The sequence below is a fragment of the Sarcophilus harrisii genome, chromosome X (genome assembly GCF_902635505.1).
Source record: "Sarcophilus harrisii chromosome X, mSarHar1.11, whole genome shotgun sequence".
In the NCBI taxonomy this organism is placed as follows: domain Eukaryota; kingdom Metazoa; phylum Chordata; class Mammalia; order Dasyuromorphia; family Dasyuridae; genus Sarcophilus; species Sarcophilus harrisii.
The window spans coordinates 39,740,167-39,761,223 of record NC_045432.1 but is presented as its reverse complement, the minus strand read 5'-3'; the positions used below and the strand labels follow the sequence as shown (position 1 = coordinate 39,761,223).

Below are 21,057 nucleotides of genomic sequence, written 5' to 3'. Positions count from 1 at the left end.
AACATCAGTTTTCAGGATAAAAATAAAAACAAATATCTACCTGATAAAGAGAAAATAATAGACCATGCTATGTGGCCCATAACTCCTATTTCTATAAGAATGTTCAACATGTTTGGTCCCAAACAAACAAGAGGTTGGCTAAGTATGATTATTCTCATTTTATAGATGAAAAACTGAGGCTCACAGAGGGGAAATAATTTACTCAAGGTCACATGGGCAGGAAGAATCAAAACTGGTTATTTAGACGATGGTCTCTTGACTTGGCCAGCACTCTGCCTCACCAGATACAATATGATTGAAATGAAGCTCCTTCACCTTTTGTGGGCAGGCGGTAAAAGGGAATGATAGGAGTGGTGAGATAGCCAGACCTCTGATTTCTCAGAGTAAGTCATTCCCATTATGGAAAGTCCCTTTATCAGTCTCAAAGGGCAACTCAACTGTCATCTACAATCTTAGAGAGTTGACGGAGCAATGAGTGGTTAAGTGACTTGACGTTAGGCAAGATTGGAACCCAGCTCTTCTCATCCCATACTTCATGCTACCTTTCTCTTCTGTGTCCACAGCTCTCGGTATTCCCAGGTGAGGTCCCATTGGAGTACTAAGGGGCATGCCCACCCCTGCTTAGCTTCCGGAATCAGTTGAGATTGAACTCATTCAGCAATATGGTTGACAGCTACCATTTTCCATGGTGTAAATAATCCATAAGAGTGGATTGTACAAAAATAATTTTTGTCAAACTTTTGAAGTGTACTCTTTTTTGCAGTAGATTTCCTTCCTAATTATATTTTGCTGAGGCTAATATTAAAATTAGATTTGTGTTCCCTGAGTACATGCCATCTGGGCAATTTGGGGAAGCAGCCAGGAGTGCATTGGGAAGTGGAGGGAAGCCAGATGTAGATGAACAATTTGCTGCCAATAGTCCACACACATCTATTTTCAAAGTCACTATTTCTATTAGCTTAACTGCCTCATCATATTCGTGTTGCAACAGCAATTACTCCTCTAACACAGCCTCCCAAGCCAAATGACAACATGATTGCTTCTGTTTTAGGACCTTGCTTCCTACCAGAATGCACCATAGGAGACCTAAAGGGTATGGGCTGCTCCAGAGAATTGGGAGGACTGGCCAGCAAGTCAAGTCAAGTCAGCAAACATTTATTAAGCACCTGCTGTGTGTCAGACACTGTGCTCTCAGGGGATCCCCCCACAAAGGGGCAAAGGCCAGCCCTTGCTCTCCAGGAGCCCAACATCTAATAGAGGAGACAATATGCAAATAGCTACATATGTGCAAGATGCTTACGGGATAAATAGAGGTAATCTCAGAGGAAAGGCACAAGCATGAAAGGAAATTGAGAAAGAGTTCTTACAGAAGATAGGTTTTAGCTGAGACTTAAAACAAGTCAGGAAAGACAGGAGAGGAGAGAGAGCATTCCAGGCATGATGAACAGTTTGTGATTATGAGCAGTCAAGAATGGGATGGGTTTTTTTGTTTTTGTTTTTGTTTTTGTTTTCAAGGAACAGTAAGGACGCCAAAGTCACCAGATTGTAAAGTCCATAGAGGGGTGTAAAATATAAGAAGATTGGAAAGGTAGGAAAGGACCAGGTTATAAAGGGCCTTAAAAGTCAAACAGGATTTTATATTTGATCATGGAGGCAATAGGGAGCCACTGAAGTTTCTTGAGCAGGGGAGTGACAAGCTTCTTTGCTATCCCAAGAACTGGCAAATCAGCACTGTTAGTTGACTCTTGCTACAGTCTTTGCACTGGTTACAATTCCCTCTATTACCCCTCACCTGGACATCTCCCTTGAACAACAGTCTCCATCCCTTTGCCCCTATACAATCCATTACTCATATTTTATTGCCTAATTATTTTTTTTTGCTGAGGCAATTGTGAAGTCACCCAGGCCAACTCCTTCATTTTTAGATGAGAAATTTTAGACTTGAAGAAGCCAAATCATTTGCCAAAGGTAACAAGAGTGGTAAGTGTCAGGGTTATAATTGGAACTCAGATCTACAGCAGACTCCATTTTCCCCACTGTACAATTTCCCTATTGTCTACCTCTGAGCAATCATTTTGCTAATCCCATCCCTCCAATGACTCTGCATTACCTTTTCTGGACTTGGAAGAGTATTGGGTCTGGAATCAGAAGACATGGCTTTGAGTTAAAGCTCTTTTGTTTAGCATCTGTATCACCTTAGATGAGTCACTTCTCCATTTGGGGCCTAATCATTTGTAAAATGAGGGGGTTAAAAACAGAAAGGACTTTAAAGATCATAAGAGTTTTTATTAGAATAGGAAGTCACCCTAGTCTGACATTCTGTGATTCTATCAATAAACTGTCAACTTGTTAGATCGTTAGGCAGTCCAGTGATATTTAAAAAAAAAAAAAACATTTATGTGAAGCAAAAAAAAAAAAAAAAAAATAGCCTACTTAGGCTGCCATTTAGGCCCTTGACAAATTGACTCGAATCTATCTTACCAGCCTCATCTCAATGCCTCATATGCCATATACTTCAGCCTAATGGAGCTACCCATGATATCTTGGGTATCTCCTACCTTTCCTACCTCCATGCCTTTGATCAGGCTGTTCCCAGTGTCTTGAATGTATCACACGAGCGATCTAATTGGTTTTTAAGAAGCAAAGGGCATGAAGAGATGTGTGAGTCCTCTTAAAAGACCCTCCTCTTGCAGTTCCATCAGTCTGCAATTCTCATCTGACTTGCTCTCTAGTTCCTCTGTGCAAAACCATAACTAGGACAGGAATATTGGGGTTTTGCTTCAGGCTACTGAAATTTAGAAAGCCCTGGTACTCCAGCAGGTAGAAACAACTGAGCTTAGCATTAATCGAGAAGAATTCCTTTAAATATGAAGCCACTGGATGGTGGGCTTCTTCCCCCTATCCCAAGCCTGGTTCCATGTTGGAATCTTTATTGCAGCTGGTTCCCCCAGTGGCAATCTCCCAGTAATTAAGATCTGTATATTCCAGTATTCCAAGGTCTAAGGTCTTCCACCCCCTGACAACTCAATTTGTCTTTTTTTCCCCCCTTTTGTTGTACTTTATTTTAGACATGAGAGTTTGTTGAAATAAACTCTCTCTACTAATATGGATCAGGCCCTTTTCTGCAAGTGTAGGCTTAGAGCATTGCCGGAAGAGCAGGTAAATTAAACTACCTGTCCAAGGTCATGGCCAGTATGTGTCAGAGGTGGGATCTGAACCCAGACCTTCCAACCAGCCCTCATTTCCACGCTGGTACACTGCTTCTCACTCTTTTTGTCTTAAAAAGTTGCTTTGAGGGTATCTTTTATGCCTCAATTGCTCCTGTGGTGATTACCCCACCCCCAGAAGTATTAGTTGTAGCTCTGCCTCAATGTACTCAATACTTCCTACCCAGACTCCAAACTCTAGCCTTTTTCTTTGGTCCGGCAGACTCCATACGTGCTCCCAGATCCCCCTACTCAGTCCTTTTGACATTCAAAAGTATTTGCTTTGGATACTAGTTACTAAGTTTCCTATATCCTATCCAGAATTCTTTGAAAAGACAGAATTCTTCATAGAGAAATAGGGATGGAAGCTCAAAGTCAGATCAGTGGGATGTGAGGTGATCCAGTGTCAACAAAGGACTCCGACTCACTTTAGAGAAAGACTGACCTGGGACTAGAGCATGCCATAAAATGGTAAAAGGACACACACAAAATCACATTCATCTACTGCAGAGCCCTTGGGAACTCGTAGGTCATATTTTTCGACTGTTGAATTTTAACCAGTACAGAGTCGGGGAGATGGGATTCAGCATGTTGTGAAAGTGATATAGAGGTACCAATTTCGGTGGATTTGCAGAGTGTAGAAAGCGGATCAAGGTATAATGAGACTGGAAAGGTAGTCTGGGACAAGACTGTGAAAGGCTTTAAAGTTAAAGGAGGCACTTCCAGTATAGTTAATTCCAAAAGTCAAGGTGAGGCTGACCTCACCAAACAAGCTTGAGTGATAACAGTGGTCTTTTTGATGATTGTCAAGCTTCCCTCTCCCCTCCCCATCTTCTCTAAAAATGAAAGAAAGTTCTGGGCAAAGTTTCAGCAATGGTACCCAAAAACTGGACGCATGACTCAGTGGGAAGAGCCAGTTATGAGCACACTGGGTATATCTAAGAAAATATTGTTATTAGTTTCCCCAGAACCTGGAGTCTACAGGATTTGTGTTGGCAAATGGCAATGGGGACGATGCTGGGGCCACAGCTCCAAAAGTCTTAAGTTTTTAGTCCAATAGCTGAGCTGAATGAGCAAGATCAAGATGGTAGCCTGGTTGCTTTTGACCCAACCCCTCTCCTCACAAACTCAAAAAAGCAAGAAATAAATCAAACGATTCACTTTTACTTTATTTTGTTTATACATAACCCCATGGGGAGTCAACACCCACAGTTTAAGAAGCTTTGTCCTAGAACACTGAGCTAAAGCCACACAGCCAATGGGTGTCAGATGGAGTACTTGTATCCAGGATTACTTGGCACTAAGAACCCAGCCCTTTCTCCATTATATCATCCTGCCCCTAACTTTTTAAGCTATAAAAATAGAAATTATGATATTTTCTTTTAATATCCTGGGAATGCATGCATCACATTTCATAGCCCATTGATATAGGGGACCATAAAATGAAGTGAGTGGACCAAAAAGATTTTCACTGTCCTTTCTAGCTCTGATGGTATATTCTATGAAATATAAATTTCTTAAAAATTGGGTGATCCTCACTAGTAGAGCTGAAAGAACCCTGACTCAGACTCAATTCATCTAATTCCTAACAAATCCTACACTTACTATGCCCGCATTTTAAAGTTCATTTAATCTTTTGAAAAATAGATAGTACCAAGCAGACTAGTTCAATTCATATTAAGACATTTTAATATGATTTAATATTTTTAAGAGCTCATTTTTTAAACAAATACCCCCAAGACTCTAGGTAATAGCTAGAAATTTAGCAGATTTTATTCTTTTTCTTACTATTGTATATTATTTTTTAAATTTTATTTTATTAAAAAATAAGAAAATAGAAAATAAACATAAAACAAAACAAAACAAAAGAGAATACTGTCATGTGCCCAGCAGAACATCAGGGAGGATTCAAAATATATAACAACAAATTACCAGTTCAAGGAAGTATATATATTAGTAGGTTTTATTCATGAGTGTCCATCTTTACTTTGTTGTAAACTGTTTTTTTTGTTCCCTGCTGCACACATTTTTTTACTTTATTCTTTTTCCCCCTTTCATCTCCACCACCCCTAAGCAGGTTATAGTTAAGAAAGGATATATTTATGTATACATATGTAGATATATACATACACATACATACCCACACACACCCCAACCCCTCACATATACACACACATATCTTTCTTATGCTTCCTGACTCTGCTTTAATTCTGCTCCTTAACTAGCCTTGCTATTACTTAACCTCCCTGCACCCATAGATCCCTCCTTTGTCTTCTTCCCCCACCCTTTTCTTTCTTGTCCCCTTCCCCTTATTTCTTTAGAGATTTTGGAGGGTGCTATACCCTTCATGGTATATATGTAGTGTTGCTCATTTAACCCATTCCCGATATAAGTAGGTTTTCATAATTACAAGTCTTTCTCCCCCCTCTAATGCCTCTGTGTCTGTTCTTCCTCTCTACCTCATTTGTTTAACATGATAACTATTTTTACTTTCATTTTGCCCCACTCTTTCTTTTGAGCTTCCCTGTGGTTGATGTCAATCTTAAACAGATGGTATACATTTCCCATGTAAAAAAAACCCATTAACAATTTGTCCATGTTGGGTTCCTTGAAACTGATCTTTGATATTGCCTCTTATATGTTAAATTTTCTAGTAAGTTTGGTTGATAGAAAGTCCTGAAAATCTGCGAGTTCATTGAATGTCCAGTTTTTCTCATTCAATATTATAGATAACTTTGCTGGATATGATATTTTTGGCCGCAGGCCTAATTCTTTTGATTGTCAGTAGATATGATTGAAGGACCTGCAGTCTTTTATTGTGGCTACTGATAAGTCCTGTACAATTCTAATTGTAGCTTCAGTGTATTTGAATTGTTTTTTCTTGTTTCTTGTAAAATTTTCTCTTTGATTTGGAGGTTTTGAAATTTGACAATAATATTCCTATATGTTTTCCACAAAAGATCTCTTTGAGGTGACGCTCGACAGATTTTTTCTATTTCTATCTTCCCCTCATGTTCTCTCACTCCAGGACAATTTTCTTGGATTATTTCTTGCATTGTTGTGTCAAGGTTCTTTTTTTGGTCACAACTTTCAGGCAGTCCAATTATTCTTATATTTTCTCTTGTTGATCTGTTCTCCAGATCTGTGTTTTTTCTTATGTTTCACATTCTGTTCTAATTTTTTCATTCTTTAGAATCTGTTTTGTTATTTCTTGGTCTCTCATAACTTCATGGCTCTAACTTTCAAAAAGTTATTTTTGTCTTTGAGACTCTGCATCTCTTTTTCTAGTTGGCTAATTGTTTTTTTCATAATCTTCTTGTTTTTCTTGGATGGTTTTTATTTTAATTTTTTAGTTTTTCCTCAATGTCTCCCATTTGATTTTTAAATTCTTTTTTGAGTTCTATAAATTCTCTCTGGGCAGGGAGCCATATCACATTACTCTTTGAGATAGAAGAAGCTCTTTTACTTCAGTGTTCTCTTCTGAAGAAGAACCCCGCTCTTCCCTGTTTCCATAGTAAGTTTCAAAGGTGGAATTCTTTCTTCTTCGTTAGTACATTGTTTTTAATAAGAAGTATTAATATAAGCTCCTCTAATTGTGGGCTGGGGGGGGAGATGGTGCCGCAAGTTTCCCTTCAGCTCTCCCCTCTGACCTGGAACTACAAACTAAGAGCTCTACCCTCCCACAATTGCCCACAGCCAGCAGGGTCCCTGCCCCACTGCCTCACTGCATCTGCACTCCCAGTGTGCGGGTTCCTTCCTGCCTAGGGCTCTGCAGCACATCTGGGCCGGGCATTCCTAATCAGCTGAGGTTCCCTTAGTCTTGGAGACCCAGACCCCCAGCTCCTCAGGCTGTCCAGGAAGTGAAAGTTTGTGTGGTGCCCACTGAGTGAGGATCCAGTCAAACCCAGCTCACCCCAGGGCTCCCCACTTAGTGTTTCTGTGGAGTTAGCCCTGAGGGTTTGTACTTCAGACAGGTTAATCTCTAGCCCAGGGCCCTTCTTCAGATTTTCTGGGGTTGTGCCTGGAGGACCCCTGTTTTGCCCCAAGTCTTCTTGGTTTTTCATCAGTCTATGTTTGCCCTGAGGTGCAAATTTATTGTTTGTGGGAGAAATCTGGAGACCCTGAAATTTACTGACCTATTCTGCCATCTTTGGAGAATCCTCCAAAAGATTCATTTTTAAACCTGCAATAGGAAGAGAATTTGGAGCTGCTTTACTCTCATTGGGTAAAGCTTTCTCCAAGTGATCTGCAGAGCCTGGAAACTACCATTTACTCTCAGCCACCCAGCCCAGCCCAGCCCTGCCAACTTTTTTCGGGTCACTACAGTGAACTGAATTCAAATGTTACCTCTCATTATCACTTACCATCTACACGGCCTTGGACAAATCATTGGACCTCAGTTCCCTCATCTAAAAAACAAGGGGGTTGAACAAGGTGGCCTCTGAGGTACCTTCCAGCTTTGGGCCTATGATCATCTGATCTTCTGTGTTGTATGCCTCAACAGAACGTAAGCTGCTTGAGGACAGAACTGAGTCGGTTTTGTATTTGTAGTCCTAGCACTAGGCACAGGGCCTGGCACATAGTAGGTGTTTAATAAATGTTCATTGATTGATTGGTCATCGTGTCTATGGAAGGCCCCCTTCTAGAAGCAATGTTGCATGGTGAGAAGAGGGTCTGATGCGGAATCAAGACTCTTGTACAATTTGACACCAGATGCCTACTAGCTGTGGCCCCATGGGTTAATCAGTTAATCTCTTTGGGTCCCAAACAATTCTATGTGACACACGTACCAAGTCATAGATGAGTTTCCTATGCTGATGAAATCACAGGCCTTTCCCATAACTGCATATGACATTTTGTGCATTTACATAGAAGAATGCCTATAAAAACTGAAGCTAAAACAAATCACAATGATCAGTCCTGAAAGTCTCTTCTCAAACCTCTGACATAAAAGGATCTGTGCTTTCATTGTCTAAACGGGTATTCAGAAAGTGAGGACTGTTTCTTCCTCTGAGTATGAAACAGTCATTAAGTTATTAGTTGTTCCTTCAGCTCTATACAAATAATTTTGCTAATTATTTGTCATCAAATAATTATGATATAATTGTAATTATATATGAATATATTTTGTATGCAATATATCATACAAAGGCAAGAGAGAAGCTCCATTCATCCCTCTAGGTACATCAAATTATCTGCATGAATACATAGATTTTCACTTGCTATTGACCCCAGGGACCCCCCACTTTAGTTCTGCTGAACTTCCTTTCTCCTCCAGTTTTTGTTTTGTGTCTTTTAAGGACAAACTCTTGCCAAAAGGAGCTCACAAATAACTCCTATTTGGAAAGCAAAGTCTCCGTCTCCCTTATCACTTCCACCAGTTCCGCTATAATTAATTTGAATCCAAAATCACTCATTGGAAAACAACTTTTCTAATTAAAAATCTTAGAAACTTTACCATCTTACTGAAACTTGCTGCAAAAACTATGTCAACAATACCACTGGTGTCTGTTTATTTTAAATAAAATGCATTTCGTGAGTGATTTTCTCTGGGAAAACATTTCTCTCCCTACCTTATATTCCTTCATGCTTGACAGTGAAATCATCATCTGGATTTTGAGTTAATTGAATAACTTTAGATCGAACATAATTTGCAAACCAAATGAGAAGCTAAAGGAGTTTTGGACTTGCTAAGAACTTATTGCTTTTTCATCGAGCTATGGGTGAGGAATTTCACTCAACCACTGCACATCAGCACCTCCCTCTACAACTCAGACTTATCAAGTTGCCTAATAATATGACATTTATAAAGTATTTTCAAGTTTACAAAGCACTTTGTGTACATCAACCTCTTCCAGTTGCATACCAATTCTGTCAAGTCATTTCACAGATGAGGAAACCGAGTCTCAGAAAGCTTAAGTGCCTTGGCCATGGTCACATAGCCAAGATATATCAGAGGCAGAATTTGAATCTGGGCCCTCATGGCTCTAAGTCCAGCATTCAGTATACTCCACCATGAATCCTTACTATGGGTGGTCACATGCCATTAACATGCCATTTTTTCCTTTCCAAAATGATTTATAGTTATTCTTATTGGAACTAACAAGTGCACTTGTGAGACTTCCAATAATTATTTTCTTATAAACTTAACAGTAATTTCAACAAAAGACCAGGCCAAACTAATTAAACCTTATGACCAAGACTGTTTCCATTTTTTAAAAAGAATATGCAACATTTTAACAAAGCCAAGAGTTAAAATATATTTGTTCTATCTTCCTCTCCATTCTTTATTCAGTATAGTCTGACTCTTTTTCCTTGCCATGACTCCAGGCAAGTTAAACATATTAAATGCATTGGCTGTTCTTCTAATTACTCTTTATTCCTTTGGAATTCTTTTTATTGAAGTTCTTGCTAGGATTTTCTGTAATTGAGAGTAAAAAGTAATCTGAATGTTAGGGTGAGGAGCCAGCATGGATTATGGGAGCCAAATGCTTGAGTCCTTTACCTTGCCTGTCCTTTTGAGGTAAGAAAGAAAGGGCAATTAAGAATTCCCTCCCTAAGTGTCTTTATCTACAACTTACTCCCCAGAGAGGAATGCTTCTCCCAGAAATTAACTTGTGTTTACCCTGTATATATCCTATATAAACTTATAGTAACATGGGTTGATTTTTGAAATAGGAGCTCCTTGAGGGCAGGGACCCATTTCAGTTCTTACCTTTGTCTACTCCACTCCAAAGGTGCTTGGCATGTAGGCTTAGTAAATATTTATTGGTTGGTTAATGGACTACACCAGAAGAACTGCCATTCAGATTTATAGTTTTGTGCAATGGAAAACCAATATTCTACTGATGTTATAATATATCTTTTAGTTGTAGAATACCGCAACTATTAATTCAAAATGAGTATCACTCAAAGGACAATGGGAAAGCTCAGATTCAGAGTGAACTGACTGTAAGCACAAAACAAATAAGGAAATGCTGAAGATAAATGAGAAAAAGGGATGTCATCAAAGAAATGCATGGTCCAAAATGAAGATGAAGATGACCAGGGCTGTATAGATGCTCTCAGGAAATCAGGAAGAAGTGAGGAAGGACCTTACCATGTTGGGTAGATGCCTTGCAGTGAACTTGTATGAGGCCATGGACAAGAGTCACCTGGGATGGGCAGGCAGGGATGGGTTGCAATTGGCATGAGGAAGGGAATGTTTACATTGATGAGATCACAGATCTATCAGGCTTGGGGATCAAAAAACTTGGCTTCCAGCACCAGTTTTGTTGTATGTGATGGGGTGAATTATAGAAACTATCCAACAATTCCTCAATCAGCAAGCATTTTAAAGCACTGTTAAATGAGAGGCACTGGAGCTAGGCACTGGAAATACAAAGGCAAAATTAAAACAGTCCCTGCCTGAGGGAACTGGCAAAGTTTTCATGATGAAGAAGATGGTATTTGAGCTGAGGCTTGAATGACACTTGGAACTCTAAGAAGGGGGATTAGGAGGGATTATATTTGAGGCCTGGGAAAAGGCCATTGGAAAGTCACAGAGATGGAATATGAAATATTATGTGTGAGGAACAACAACAAAGTGACTTTGACTGGAAGGGATAACTGTGTAATAAGAACAGAGAGGTAGGATGAGGCCAGGTTGTGAAGCTGAGGAGTTTACATCTGATCATGGAGGTAACAAGGAACCTTTGGAGTTTATTGAGGTCTGACTATTTTGTCCCTCTTCTTTAGGAAAATTATTTCCACTGCTCTTTGGAAGATTGATTGAAGTGAAGTGAAGAGGGACTTGATTCTGAAAGACCTGTTAAGTGACGACCCTTAAGGTAAGAGGTGATGAAATTGGCAACTGTGTGAGTGGAGAGAATGGATTACACTGGAGAGGTATTGTGGAGTTGGAAACAAGGACTGGCCACTGATTGGCTATGTGGGGTGCTTGAGGGTAAGAAATACCTCAGTTCCCTTATCTGACTACTGGAGCTACCTTGCCCATTTCACAAAGCTGTTTTGAGTATCCAATGTAGGTCAGTCTTGGGATGCAAAATGCCTTCCGCATCCTAAGAGAGAACAATAGAGACTGAATATGGATTGAAGTGCAGTGTTTTCACCCTTTGGTTGGTTTGTTTGTTCTCTTTCTCATGATTTTTTCCCTTTTGATCTGATTTTTCTTGTGCAACATGATAAACGTGGAAATATGTTTAAAAGAACGGCACATGTTTAACCTATATCAGATTGCTAGCTTTCTTGGGGAGGGGAGAGGTGAGGGAGGGAGGAAGAAAAATTTGGAACACACTTTTATAAAAATGAATGTTGAATAAAATACTACAGATTCAGGCCAATTCCAATAGACTTGTGATAGAGAGAGCCATCTGCACCCAGAGAGAGAACTGTGGGAACTGAGTGTGGAATGCAACATAGCCTTTTCACTCTTTTTGTTGTTGGTTGCTTGCTTTTTTTCCTTTTTGTTCTGATTTTTCTTGTGCAGCAAGATAATTGTGGAAATATGTATAGAAGAATGGAACATGTTTAACATATATTAGATTACTTGCTGTCTGGGGGAGGGAGTAGAGGGAAGAGAAGGAAAAAAATTGGAGCACAAGGTTTTGCAAGGATGAATGTTTAAAAGTATCTTTCCATATATTTTGAAAATAAAAAGCTTTAATAATAAAAAATACTATTGAAAAAATTTTAAAAGCAGATCAGTTAAAAACAAAAACAAAAACAAAAACAAAAAAAAGCAGATCAGTTTTCATTTTCATTTGAGGGAGTATAAAATATTATAAAATTTGCACCCAGACTTCCATTCAGAACCAAATCATAGACACATTGATCAATGGATCATACACTTTGAGCCGGAAAAGATCTTAGAGACCACCTAGTCATTGGATCATAGATTTCCCTTTGGAAGGGACTTAAAAGGCCATCTAGTCCAACCCTCTCCATTTTACAAATGAGGAAATTGAGGCCTGGAAAGGTTAAATGATTTGCCCAAGATCACACAGGAAATAGAAACAGGATGTGACCCCTGGTTATTTGACTCCAAAGTCAGAGTTTTTTCCTTCATGATAAACCATACATTTATGTAGCACTTCTAAGTTTGCAGAGCACTTTCCACATCATCATGACAGCAATAGGAAATCTGTTGCTTAGGAAGGAAAGTAGCAGGAGCTGACCTGGGAGGTTTTACGTTCCTGGTGCAATGGAAAGCACATTAGCCATGTAGTTGTAAGAGGCAAGGGTACATTTTACTATCTACATAACTTTTGACAAGACACTTCACTACCCTGTACCTCAGTATACAAGATGAAGGGGTTGGTCTAAGTGATTCACCTCTACAGGCCCTTTTAACTCTAAATCCACAATCCCATGATCCTCACTCCAGACCCACAGTAATGCTCTATCTCTTGGGCACTTAGGTGACACAGTGGCTAGAGTACTACACTAGACCAAGAATCAGAAAGATCTCAATTCAAATCCAGCCCCTGACACCTATTGGCTGTGTCACCCTGGGCAAGTCATCTCTCTGGACCTCAGTTTCCTCATCTGTAAAATAGGGATAATAATAGCACCTACCTACCCAGGGTTGCTGGAGGACAAAAAGAGATATTTGTAAAACACTTTGCAAACTTTAAAGTACCTATACAAATAAGGTCCCTCTATTCTTTATGCATTAAATAATGTAATATTTAAAAATCATAAAATTAACTCCCTAAAAGTATTATGTGATATACAATTGCAAGTCATTGTTATCATTTCTTGGCAGAAATACAGAATCTATACATAGGAAGCTATACCAATGACCATTTAATCCAAGCCATACCTAAGCAAGAATTTTCTAAACATCCCTACCAAGTGATGATCTAACCTTCACTTGAAGCCCCCCAGGGCTGGGAGGCTCACTTCCTCCAGAGGCAACCAATGATCCCATGATGCTTTGGGGCAGCTCATAGTTAGGAAGGTTCTCCTGATATCTAGTCTGAATCTGCCTCTCTGTAATTTCCCACTCCTGTCCCTAATTCTTCTCTCTGGGGCCAAACAGAACAAATCAATCCTTTTCCACATTCTAGCCCTTACGATGCTTGAAATCATGTCTCATGTCTCCCCCTTGAACCAACTCTCTTCTTCGCTAAACATCAATACTTCAAAAATCCAGGGTTTTATTGCTCTAGAGCAATTTCTTAACCTTTTTGTGTGTCCTAGGCCCCTTGGGCAGCCTATGAACCCTTTCTCCAAATTGTATTCTTAAATGTATAAAATGAAATACATAGGATTACAAAGGAAGCTGTAATAATGGTTATCAAAACATGTTTAAAAACAAAGTCATAGATCTCAAGTTAAGAGCCTCTAGCTACAGGGGAACTCTGTCACCACATCTACAGCTCCATAGATGGTCTTTGAGAGTTTCTAGGTATGAAAAATGTACTCCATTGTGGCCAATTTGGTGATGAACTGTCAAAATATAACCCTCTGACAGCAGACATTCCCCCTCAGGCAGTCTACCACTGGGCCTACACTTGAAGCTGTTTCTGCTTGATGTGCCACGGCTTATGCTCTCTTGGCACACTCTTTAAGAACACAGGGTGATCTCCACATTACCACAAAGCATTGGAGGAGGATGACTTAGGGGGAGACATTCACGTCATGGAAATATCATGGAAAATGATCACATCTCATTTCAAACAATAAACCATGCCATCATGGCATAGTGGATAGAGATTTTGACTTGGACATCAGAAGACCGGTTCGGATCCTTCCCCAGACACTCAGCACCGATGTGACCAAGCTAAGTCATTCCTTCCTAAACCTCAGTTTCCTTATCTATAAAATAAAGAGGTTGGGGGGCAGCCAGATGGCACACTGGATAGAGCATCAAACCTGGAGTCAGGCGGACCTGAATTCAAATTCGGCTTCAGATACTTAACTCTTACTAGCTGTGGGACCCTGGACAGTCACCTAACCCCAATTGCCTCGCCCTCCCCCCCCCCAAATCATTCTCTTCAAAAGATTGGACTTGATGCCTCTCCGGTCTTATTTAGCTCCAAATCTATGATTCCATGACCATCTTTCCTACTTCTCTTTCTAGCCGCTCCAAGAATTATTTCAGAAACTCACCTAGAAATGCAACAGAGAGTTGACAACCCTTTGGTTTCAGCACCCTCGGAGCTATTGGGAAGAAAGAAGGGTTCCCTCAAAGTGACCCAAGGGGATCTCCTAAATCCCACCCACTCAGCTCTAAGTAGACAGGGGCACTGCACAGGGAGCTCAGCATCTTCTCACTGGGTACTGGATGCCTTCCGGCTAGGACAGAGCAGCTGCCCTTGCTTTCCTGTTGGACTGTTAGAAATGCTCTGTTGACTCTGGCAGGAATAGCTCATTGCCAGTTCCTCTTTTTAATTGGTTCCTAGCACATGACGAGCAGGTATGTCCTCAGGAACACCAAGTCATGATGAGCAAAGTTCTAGTGTTATTAAATGTGGAGGTTGATGTGGGCTCATTGAAGAGAACTATCCCCTTTCCTTTGTCTCCAAGGCTTATTTCCAGTTCCCAGATGACTATCTACTTTAATCAAGTGGCAGATGTAAATGGCCATTGGCTCACTTAACATTTTCCAAAGCAACTCAAATTAAATTGAATTCAGCCCAGTGGGGCTCAGGGCTAGGAGGAATCCAATTTAATAAATTCACTGTTCATACCCTGAGTGCACTAAGATTAAACAAGCACTTAGCACAGTGCCTGGCACAGGGTCGATGTTTAATAAATGCTTGTTGACTGGCTGTTGATGGAAGCTTTGCCCTTTTATTAGGTTTTCATATGAAGACTGTCTTTAAAATAGATAAATTAGAGAGACTCTGTAATGTGGTGGAAGAATTCGAGGTGTGGAGTCAGAAGAGATCTGGGTTCAGATCCTGCCTCCAACTGTTTTACTAGCTGTGTCATCCCCTGACAAGCATTTGATTTTGTCATCAGTAAAGGGGGGGATTCATAGCAGTACCTACCCAATATAAGCCAATCACTTTTCAAACCTTTAAATATCAGCCATTATCATCATCTTCTTATCTTTTTTGACAAATTACAGATAGGAATGATACTGGGACCAGCTACTGTCCTGCTATTGTTTTTTTGTATATAATATCTTATGGGTAAACTAACTGTTTTTTATAATTGAATAAAAGGATTGGGATGTAAGCCCACCTTTTATAGATCAACTGAAGGCATCTTTGATGAAACTCCAGTAGCAGACAGAATAAGGGGAGATGTATCTCTCTATTTTGAAAGCTTTTCATTCTGTATACTTTGGTGATTATGAATAGTTCATATGACAACATAAATTAAAAATGCTATTCTAAAATTTTTCTGGATCAAATTTGTCTAGATGGTCATAGACTGCTGTTCTATTTGTGATAATGCTTAGTTACTTTGGGATTTATATTTCTAGTACAGCGATTTGTCAGCATTTATTTTAGAAAAGTTAGCAAGGTTATGGTGCATAATTCTAGATACCCAATTGTATCTTTCTGAGTACCCAGTAGATTTTAAATTTTTGTAGCTTGCTATTACACGTTGTTGTTTTCTTTCATTCACTGTATAATCCACATTGATCAATAAGCTTGGATTCCTTAAGGATAACTTTTGTGTCATTTCTGGTGGTGGTGGTGACCAAATTCTGAACTGCTATTGTAATCCTCTCCATTCCTATAAGCACCATATGACTCACCCACTTGCTCCTTTGTCAACATGTTATTGGGTGACTTAATGTATATGTCAATAACATAGGGCCTTTCACTGTTAGATCTTGACCATTTTCATCTGGAGAGTCACTACCTTCAATCACGTTGGACAGATCCAGTGGTTTATCTCTGGAGTCAGCCTTTGTTCTTGCTTTGTAAAGTGAGAGATCTCTTGTTCCAGATCTTTTCTTTACAATCATCAACCTATTTCTCATGTGCTCTGAGACTATCTATCGCTTTTCTTTCTCCTTTAGGATGGGGAAATGTTTATCCTTCTATAGTTACCTTGGGGTCATAAGCCTTATGTTTCATTATTGGATACCTCTTACAATCTGTTGTCATCAATTTTAATATTCCCCAATTGTATGTGAAGACTAGCATTTCTTATATATTAATTGTCGCAAATGTATCATCATCAATCATCATCTTTGTCATGTCATCATGATCATCATCTCGTTCTTCTTCTATCTGTTCTGCTCTTTTGCTCTATTTTATATTTAACATTCTATAGACTGTTGTATAACTAGAGAAAATGACTGTTTTGTAATTTAATAAAAATATTGGAGTATAAGCTTACCTTCTATAAACTCACTGAAACCATCTCTGCACCTGGCACATGGCAAATGCTAAGAGTTTAATTAAATTGAAGTGAATTTCTGGGACGACTCCAATAGCAAGTGTAATGGCAGAGGTGGCTTGATTCCATTTCCGGTAGTTTTAGGCTTTTCTGCTAAAACTCTGTGTTTTGAAAGTTTTTCATTCTGCAGTTCGGAGATGTTGAGTGTTCATTATGGCACTATCACAAATGTTAGTCTTACATTTTTATGGATAAATGTAATGTTTAGGCTATTGTGAGCAACAATTCTATATTTCATGCCATAATTTCAGTACCTTTTGTTTTCTGAATTCTCAAGGATATCTGCAAGTTTGTAATAAGATTGGTCATCTGCTAATTTAAGAAGGATAGCAAGTTTTTGCTGTGTAATTAATTCCTAAGCACCCAATCCTATCTTCTACATATCTAGTAGGTGCCAAATATGTGCCACAATATGTTGTTCAGTTTGTACCACTTCATCACATTATCTACATAAATCAACAAGCCTGGTTCCTTAAAAATAATCTTTCTGTAATCTGTAGTGGCGGCGATCTAATCCTGTTCTCATAAATCCTCCATTTTTATAAACAAATCCACATGACTCAGCTATTTGTTTGACCTGGAGTAAGGAAAGAGCTTGGTTTGAATATAGTTACTAGTTGACTGGGGGCAAGCCACTTAACTTCTATATGTCTGTCTCTGCATTTGTAAAATGGATATAATAAAATGGCATCTACCTCGTTTCTAAGTGACATTTTGAGAAGTGATCCATACAAAGTATAGAGTTTACTATAGAAGTTTTTTCTCAATAGGGTTTTATTTTTTCCAATATATGTAAAGAGTTTTCAACATTGATTTTTGTAAGACTTTGTGTTCTAAGTTTTTCTCCCTCCCTCCCTACTTGCCTCCCTTACTCCTCTTCCTCAGGACAGCAAGCAATCTGATATAGGTTAGACATATACAACCTTTTTAAACATATTTCCACATTTGTCAGTTGTGCAAGAAAAATCAGACCAAAAGGGAAAAAAACATGAGAAAGAAAAAGCAGAAAAACAAAAAGTAAAAGGTATAAATACTATATATTTCAATTCACATTCAGTCTTCGTAGTTCTCTCTCTGGATGCAGATGGCATTTTACATCCCAAATCTATTGGAATTGTCTTGAATCACAGCTATTATATATGTCTTTTGAAGGAAACAAAATGAAATAGGGATAGGTGGTTTCATATAGAATCCTCTTTGTATCCTCTGCTTTGTGCATGGAAATCCACAAAGTTTTGATGTTAAAGTTCAGAATTTTTATAAAAAAGGAAAAAAGCTATCTTTACAAAAAATGGAAAACTACCAGCTAATCATAGAACCAGGTGTACCATTGAGGTACAAGCCTTTGCCTAGGAAATGGTATGTCTGAATCAGAAGATAATCTAGTAAGGAAAGAAAGTATCATTTATATGTTGGATAAATTCTCAGTCCTTTCTCGATGAAGCTTATCCATTTGATCACTCTCTACTCTCATTCATAATGAAGATATCTTGTGCTTTCAAAATTTTAGCTATGGGATATTTCATAAGCTTTATTAGCAGACTTTTCTAATGTTTACCAATTCCTATTGTCAATAACTTCTCTTTTACAAGGTCTGGCTCAGTCTCTCACATGAATCTAAACCTATTTCCTGTAACATTATAGATATGAAAAACAGATGGTCAACATCCTCCTGATAATAAGTTGTCCTGTAATTGAGGTCAGTCACCAAGTCACCCATCAGTCTGCGCTTTTTCCTTTCTAAATATCACTGGCTTCTCTCCTTTTCCTCATCCAGGGCCAGTTTTTCTTTTTCTTTTTTAATTTAAGAGCTATTTTTTATTAATCAATGTTGTAAAGGGGAAAATGCTTAAGTATACATAGGCATGCATATTTATTCTGTTTTTAGATATAGATCACTTCAATTTCATTCCTCCTTATGAAATGTACAAAGTAGCTATTTTTCTTTTTTTTAACAGTAGCTTTTTATTTTCCAAACACATATAAAGAGAGTTTTCAACATTCACCCTTGCAATACCTTGTGTTACAAATTTTTCTCCCTCCTTTCCTCCTACCCCCTCCCCTAGACAGCAAGTCATCCAATATATGTTAAACATATACAGTTCATTTAAACATATTTCCACATTTATGATGCTGCACAAGAAAAATTAGATCCAAAGGGGAAAAAATGAGGAAAAAAGCAAACAACAACAACAAAGGTGAAAATATTATTCTTCGCTCCACATTCAGTCTCCACAGTTCTCTCTCTGGATGTGGATGGCACTTTCCATCCCAAATCTGTTGGAATTGCCTTGAATCACTGAGGTCAGTTTTTTATGTAGTTCATATATACTTATACCCATACGTGCTCCCATGATAAAATATAAGCCCCTTGAGGGCAGAGATTGTTTTCCTTTGGTCTTTCTGACCCCAGTGCCAACCACAGTGCCTGGAATATTTTTCTTGTTGTTCAGTTGTCTTGTTTTGGGTTTTCTTGGCAAAGATACTGGAGTGGTTTGCCATTTCCTTCTCCAGTTCATTTTACAGATGAGGAAACTGAGGCAATTAGAGTGAAGTGACTTGCCTAGGGTCACATAGTAAGTACCTGAGGCCAGTTTGAACTCAGGAAGATGGGTCTTTTTGATCTGCAGGTCCAATGCTCTAGCCACTGTACCACCTAGCTGTCTCTCTTGGAACATAGAAGTGATTCAAAAAAATGTTTGTTGATTAGCTAATAGATTTATTGATGACCTAGTACTTTATTCTAATTCTACTCATAGTCTTGTCCAATAACTCTATGTCCAATAACACAGAGAAGACAGTGTCAAATACATTCTAGAAGTAAGCCTAAGGACTTGAGGCATCTCTTCTCTAATGCCATCAAAGCAATCTCCCATAGTTAATTTCTCCCCATTGTTAAACATTAGTGATTAACTATTACCCCATTTCCATTCAGCCATTCATATCAATTAGATTTTACAAAAGAGATATTTACTTAGAAAAGGCCCAAAGTACAAATTTACTCAACACCTAGGGCACATTCTCCCCTAGGTGACTTCAGTCCCCAGGTAGGTTCAAACATAACATCTTTCTACAAAGAATCAGTTCTACCAAGTTCTCATTCAGATGACAGCTATATGAGTCCTCCACTCCACTACTTCTGGGCTGGGGCCTGATCTTCCCAACTGAAGAGCCAAATAAAGACATCACCCATGACGCCATTGGTCCTCTTCAAAAATGAAGGACAAACAACAATAAAAGCAGTAGCCTCCCTGAACTAGCTATAGAGGATCTACTCATGCTCCTAAGTCTCTCCAAGATAATGCCATGATACATATAACCTCAAGACCCTCCCAGAATCAAGTTTCCTCCACATGGGGAAATAGTATTATGTGCTAGTCCCCACTACACAAGAAAGAAGCCAAACTCATTTAAAGTAATATGTATTCACATTAATACTTCAAAGTGGCGAGATATTGCTGGAATATGTCCTCCAACCAACTGACCCAGGTTGCAAACCCATCTAATCTTTGTGGCAGTCTTGGTGAGTGACTATGAGCCAGAAAACTTCATCCGGAGATAGTCAACTCTCTGATGATAAGCTTCTCACTGCTAATTCACCAAGCCTGTCTTTGGATGATGGACACGGTCCATCAATGGGCCTGTTCTAAAACAAACTCAGAGGTTTCACCAGATGGGGCTGCTTTGTTAGTGTTATCTTCCAGAACCTGGGTCACCTATCTTAGGGATGTGATCAGAATCTAGCATGAGGAGAAGCATAATAATAATATCTAGCATTTATATAGCATTTTGTAAATCACTTTACAAATATTATCTCCTTTGCTCATCACAACAATCCTATGAGACAGATGCTATTATTATCCCCACCTGACAGCTAAGGAAACTGAGGCATATGTATATACATATATAAAACAAAATATTTATAGCAGCATAGAAATATGGAACAATATGGATCTCTGTGGGTTGGAGAGCTATGAAACAAATTTTGATATATGAATGTAATTTTATTGCATCATAAGAAATGATGACTATGTTGGATTCAAAGAAACATGGGAAAATTTGTGATTCAGAGTGAAAAAAGCAGAAACAAGAGAACAATATACACAAGGATTACTATAAGTAAGAGCAACAATAAAAAGCATTTCAAATAGGATGAATTGTGATGTATAATCTCAGTCCTAGAAAATTAATATGGAAACATACCTTTCTTCTCTCAGCGGACAGGTGGAAGCCATGGATATGGAATGTGGTTGCTATGCCATCTGACTTGCTTAAATATCTTGGATGGCTTTTAGTTACAAGGAAAGGTTTGGGGGGTTTTATTACAGGGAAAGATTGTAAGTAGGACATTGAAAGGAAGTAGCTGCAGTGTAAAAAAAAAAGACAATAACTATTTTAAAAAGAAAGTAGCTGCAGTGTAAAAAAAAAGACAATAACTATTTGAAAAAGAAATAAAATTCAATCATGAATCATTTTGAAAAAA

The 21,057-nt window shown here is 38.7% G+C and overlaps 1 protein-coding gene across 1 annotated transcript in view; it reads right to left on the bottom strand.

Moving 5' to 3' along the window:
• LOC111721598 (adhesion G-protein coupled receptor G4) overlaps nucleotides 1-8,175 on the bottom strand; it is a 31,297-nt gene extending 23,122 nt beyond the window's left edge. The window contains 1 exon segment of the mRNA XM_031945060.1: nucleotides 8,113-8,175. Coding sequence (XP_031800920.1) covers nucleotides 8,113-8,175 — 63 coding nt within the window.
• Between the last annotated feature and the right edge of the window lie 12,882 nt (nucleotides 8,176-21,057).